Here is a 5,796-nt window from a genome sequence, read left to right as displayed (position 1 = left end):
TTATTGTACTGTGGTTGTTTGCATGTTGCTGTGATTCTGGAAGTTATGCATGTGAAAGTTGGAAAATGAATAAGGAAAATTGTAGAAGAATTGGTTCATTTGAGTTGTAGTGTTGCAGGAGGATATTAAAAGTACCATATACTGCCAGAAGAAATACAGCCAGAATGCTCCTTAGAAGCCAGGATGGCCAGACTTCATCTCTCATACTTCGGACATATTATCAAGAGGGACCAGTCCCTGGAGAAGGACAACATGCTTGGTAAAGTGGAGGGTCAGCCAAAATAAGGAAGATCCCCAACAAGATGGGTTGGCACAGTGGCAGTAGCAATGGGCTCAAGCGTGAGGTTGGAACAGGACCAGGCAGTGTTTCTTTCTGCTGTGCATAAGGTTGCTATGGGTCAGTACCGACTCGGCAGGACCTAACAACAACAACAACAAAGCAAAAGGAAGATAGACAATTTAGCAATTTTAATGCCCAAATTGTTAAAATAATAAGTGAATGAAGGGACATACATGGTGCTGTGGGTTAATGCACCAGACTGCAAAGCCGTTTGAACTGCAAGGTCAGTGGTTCAAGCTCACCAGCTGCTCCTCAGAAATCCTATATAGGGTTGCCATGGGTCAGAATTGACTAGATGGCACTTCACAACAACAACAGAAACAAAATAATATAAACAAGTAGACATTAAAAAATTAGATATCTTCTAATAAAATCGACAAATTTCTTTGCATTAAAAAAAGAAAGAAAATGGTTTAAGGTCTTTTCAGTTGCCACCTCAGAGGAGACCTAGATTTTAAAAACTATTTCAGAGTTCTCTGTTGTGGTATGGCACTATAGAATATGCACTCGACCACAAGGTTGGTTTGAACCACAAGGTCGGTGGTTCAAACTCACCAGCCACTCCTTGGGAACCCTATACACGATTGCTATGAGTGGAACCATCTGGACATCACATAGCAACAAGTACAGCCTTTAAATAGAGAGATAAGGCAAGTGTGGCAAAGTGTTACCAGTTGAAGAATTGTCTGTTAACTGATGTTCATTTTTCTAGTCTTACAGCTTTTCTGTAAGTTTGAAATTTTTCAAAGCAAAATCTTGGGGGAAATAAACAAAAATGTTAGAATTGTGGTAGTGGTGGTGATGTGCCATTTTATTGTTTCTGACTCATCTCGACCCTGTATAAGGTTTCCGATTAAGTAAATTTTTACAGAAGTCCTGGTGTGGTGTGTAGGCTAAGCACTAGGCTGCTAACCGAAAGGTCAGCGGTTCAAATCCACCAGCTGCTCCTCGGAAGCCCTTTATAGGAATGCTGTGAGAACCGATTCACTAGCACTTAACAAGGACAAATCTTAACCAGAGCAGAAAGGTTCATCTTTCTCCCACAGGGCACCTGGTAGATTCCAACTGCTGACCTTGAAGTTGGCAGACCAATGCATAACCGCCAGGCTACCAGGGCTCCTTAAATGTTAGAATAAATCCTTTTAAATATCTATAGCCCAGTTGAGCTCATTTTCAATGTCTAATAAGCAAAAGTCCTCACCACTGGACCAATAAACAACATTCTTATCAACGGAGAAAAGATTGAAGTTGTCAAAGACTTCATTCTTCTTGGATCAACTATCAATACTCATGGAAGCAGCAGTCAAGAGATCAGACGACGTATTGCATTAGGCAAATTTGCTGCACAGGAACTTTTTTAAGTGCTGAAGAGCAAAGATGTCAGCTTGATGACTAAGGTGAGCCTGACCCAAGCCATGGTATTTTCAATAACCTCACATGTATGCAAAAGCTGGACAGTGAATAAAGAAGATCGTAGAAGAATTGATGCCTTTGAATTATGGTGTTGGAGGAGAATACTAAAAGTGCCATGGATTGCCAAAAGAACCAATAGATCTGTTTTGGAAGAAGTGCCGCCAGAGTGCTCCTTAGAGGCCAAGATGGCCAAACTTCATTTCTCATACTTTGGACATATTGTCAGGAGGGCACAGTCATTAGAGAAGGATGTCATGCTTGGTAAGATGGAGGTCAGAGAAAAAGAGGAAGACCCCCAACGAGATGGATTGGCCAGGTGGCAGCATCGATGGACTCAAGTGTGGCAACAGTAGTGAGGTTGGCCCAGGATCAGGTAGTGTTTGGTTCTGCTATGAATAAGGTCGCTATGAGTTGGTGCCGACTCGATGGCATCTAACAACAACAACAACAATAAGCAGCTTTCATATTTATTGTGTCTGTTTTCTTCCAGATGGATTTCTGGGGAATGAAAAAGTTGTACAAAATAATTTAATTGTTACAACCTAAAAAAAGAAAAGTGTGTTGTGTTTTGAGGTTATCATTTTCTTGACCATTCATAAACATGCTGGCATCTAGTTCATCTTTTGTTCACAGTCATAGCACATCTTTGGCACACAAGCCAACATGATGATGAAGAATGTGTATCTTGGCTATTCAGTGAATTGATGTTAGTTTTAGTTTAGAGTTTTGAATTTTTAGTCAAATTCTACAAAAATCTTAGTTGAGAGGGAAAATGCCAGTGCCAGGTAATGCCTTAAAAAATAAATCTGGGGACCACTTATGATATAGTATTGATTTGTTCCAAAAGTGCTAATATTCCTGGAAAAAAGCCATCAGTGATGGACAAAGTGACATGCAGTTTCCAAAGCATTTGAGTATTCTTTTTCAAAGAAAGCACACGAACGATCATTTGAGCTGTTGTTTCAGATAATAAAGTACAATCAGGTAATAAAGCATTTGAGCTGAAATATTCAAATGGATATACACAGCTAAATTAGTCGCAATTGTCCACCACAGAGCCACTTCACAATATCAGCTAGCATTGCTTCCTTAAAGTCAGGTCTGAGGTGTTTGCAAGTAGCTACAATCGACCAAGAAGTGTCAAACCAGCCTACCAATCCTAGTCAAACCCATATCTTGCTGCAGATTAGCATATCACATGATGCAAATGCTGCTTCCTAACATGCAATATGATACTGCTACTTCTGGTGTGGCGCTGTACGATAAGCACTGGACTGTGAACCACAAAGTCGGCAGTTCAAATTCACCAGTCGCTCCTGGTAAGCCCTGTATAGGATCGCTATGAGTCAGAACCAATTCCACAGTATTTAACAACAACTTTGCAAACTGGAAAAAAAAAAAAAAAAAAGTGCAAGGCCTGTTCTTCAACACCAATGAAATGGAATCATTAAGAGACATTGTGTTCTGTGTGACCCAACAATCGCAGCCTAAAACAGATTTAAAGTAAAGAAAAATGAGAACTAGGGTTTGGGAAATAAACTTGTCAAGAAAGGGGATCAAGGGTTTCTCAGAACTTGCACAGCACTGTAGCTGAAAAGTACCCCCCTCAAGAGGCCATTGCCATGGAAACCAGAGCACCTGGGGTTGGGAATTATGACCTCAGGTCAGACCAGTCTGTCCTCTATCCACCAGGCCCCGCCCAAGACATCAAGCTGTGGCTGCTAGCGGAAGTGGTGTCAGAACAAACCTGTCCTGGGAGTCATGAAATCTGCTGCCAAAAAGACGGAATGCCAGTTAGATCATACCTCGATCCAAGACATGTCTCGAATCACCAGCAACCTGTACATCAGCAACGGCTTGGCAGCTAACAACAAGATTATGTTATCCAACAAACATATCACCACAATCATCAACGCGTCAGTGGAGCTGGAGAATGTCTGCTACGAAAACATCCAATATGTGCGTGTTCCTGTAGCTGACACACCCAGCTCCAACCTCTTCGACTACTTTGATCCCATAGCCGACCACATCCACGACGTGACTACGAAACAAGGCTGCACACTGATACACTGCGTCGCCGGGGTGAGCCGCTCAGCCACTCTTTGCATTGCTTACCTCATGAAATACCACTCCATGTCACTACTGGATGCCCACATCTGGACCAAGTCTTGCCGACCCGTCATCCGGCCTAATAATGGCTTCTGGGAACAACTGATCCGCTATGAGTACAAGCTGTTTAGCAAGAACACGGTACACATGATCAGCTTATCAGTGGGCATGATTCCTGATGTCTACAATGAAAAGGCCCACTGATGTCAGTGTAAGCTATCCCGGACTGCAAGATCTACCAGTGCCCCAGTTCCAAGTCTGAACTTGTACGTTCTACTGTTGTCCAAAGAAACAGAAGTCATTTTAAGGGCAAGCGCAAGGGGTGAGGTTGTTGAAATTCATAAATAATCATTTAAAAAATAAAATGCATTCAGTGTAAGATGGTGAGAATATTTCTTACCCAGTGCGTGGAAGTTCATGGCTCCTAAAACGTGGCCAGGGAGGAGAGTGAGGATGGTGATGTCCAGCTCTGATGGAAATGCCAGCAGGCCCAATACATGTGGCGGTCCTGGAAACTTGCAGCCCTCTCCGAGACCCACTAATCTGAGTGAGTTCTCAGAATCCCACCTAGTTCTATGGATTCCAAATACAGAGCCTTAGGCATCATGGCACTTCTTGTGCTTCTGGTAGTGTTGTTGTTGTTAAGTACCGTGAAATCGGTGTGGATTCATAGTGACCCTGCACAGGGTTTACGGGAGCAGAATGTCTCATCTTTCTCCCGTGGAACTGCTGGTAGTTTCGAACTGCCGACCTTGAGGTTGTTGTTGCTATGTGCCATGGAGTTGGTTCTGACTCATAGCCACCCTGTACAGGATTTCCGAGACTGTAAATCTTTACGGGAGCAGAAAGCCTCCTCTTTCTCCCGCGGAACAGCTGGTAGTTTCAAACTGCTGACCTTGCGGTTCTCAGCCCATTTCGTAACCACTACACATAGAATCCTTCAATAATGTGACTCAAGGTTTGAATTTTTATTTCATCTCCCTAACTTAAGAAATGCTGAAAGTGTTCTTCCCCTTTGGTTTTCTAACTACAGGTCTTTGCACATTTCATTATAATATTTGACTTTGTCTTTTTGAATTACCCTTTGAAGTTTTCTATTCAGTTCTTTTACCTCCTCATTTCTTCCATTTTCTTGGGCATCTCTATGCTGGAAAGCAAGTTTCAAAGTCCTTCTGACATCCATTTTGGTCTGTTTTTTCTTTCTTGTCTTCTTATATGACGTTCTTGATGTCATTCCACAAGTATTCTGGTCTGCGGTCATTATATAATTATATTATATATTACTACTGGCAGTATATCTGGGTATGAAAATATGTTAATGGAACTGATTCAAATAATTGAGAAAAGTGATGTGAACTTCCCACAAAATGCAGGGTAGATAGATCCCTGCCCCTAAATCTGCTTCACCCACTGACAGAGTCAGTACTAACACAAGAAGGCTGAGCAAGGGGAAATTTCCCACTGAGTGCTCCCGCCAGAAGGCAGTATAGTGTGGTAGTTAGAAGAGAGAGGTCTGGAGTCAGACTTGTTATTGTTGTTGTTAAGTGACATTGAGTCGATTCCAACCCATAGCAACCCTGTATAGGGTTTCCAAGGAGCAGCTAGTAAGCTTGAACCACCGACCTTGCAGTTCAAATGACTTTGCAGTCTGACGCATTAGCCCACAGCTCCACACTTAAGTCCTGGTGTGGAGTCAGACTGCCTGAGTTTAAATCCTGCCTCTATCATGTACAAAGAATCCTGGAGTGGTGCTGTAAAATAAACATTGGACTACTCACCATAAAGTCAGTGGTTCAAACTCACCAGCTGTTCCTCAGAAATCCTCTACAGAGTTGCTATGAGTTGGAACCAACTCGGCAGCACTTAACAACAACAGCAATCTTGTACAAAGCATGACCTACTGCAAGCTTCTTAACCACTCTAAGCTTCAATTT

General features: G+C 42.3%; 1 protein-coding gene across 1 annotated transcript; it reads left to right on the top strand.

The window, feature by feature from the left end:
• Positions 1-237: 237 nt before the first annotated feature.
• LOC102839463 (dual specificity protein phosphatase 18-like) lies at positions 238-4,066 on the top strand (the record flags this gene model as incomplete). Its single annotated transcript, XM_006864252.1, has 2 exons — positions 238-259; positions 3,570-4,066. Coding segments are annotated over 2 exons (519 nt in total), but the record flags the coding sequence as incomplete, so codon positions are not given.
• Positions 4,067-5,796: the final 1,730 nt, after the last annotated feature.

Source organism: Chrysochloris asiatica, unplaced genomic scaffold (assembly GCF_000296735.1).
Source record: "Chrysochloris asiatica unplaced genomic scaffold, ChrAsi1.0 scaffold00062, whole genome shotgun sequence".
In the NCBI taxonomy this organism is placed as follows: Eukaryota; Metazoa; Chordata; class Mammalia; order Afrosoricida; family Chrysochloridae; genus Chrysochloris; species Chrysochloris asiatica.
This window is presented reverse-complemented; position numbering and strand designations above follow the sequence as displayed.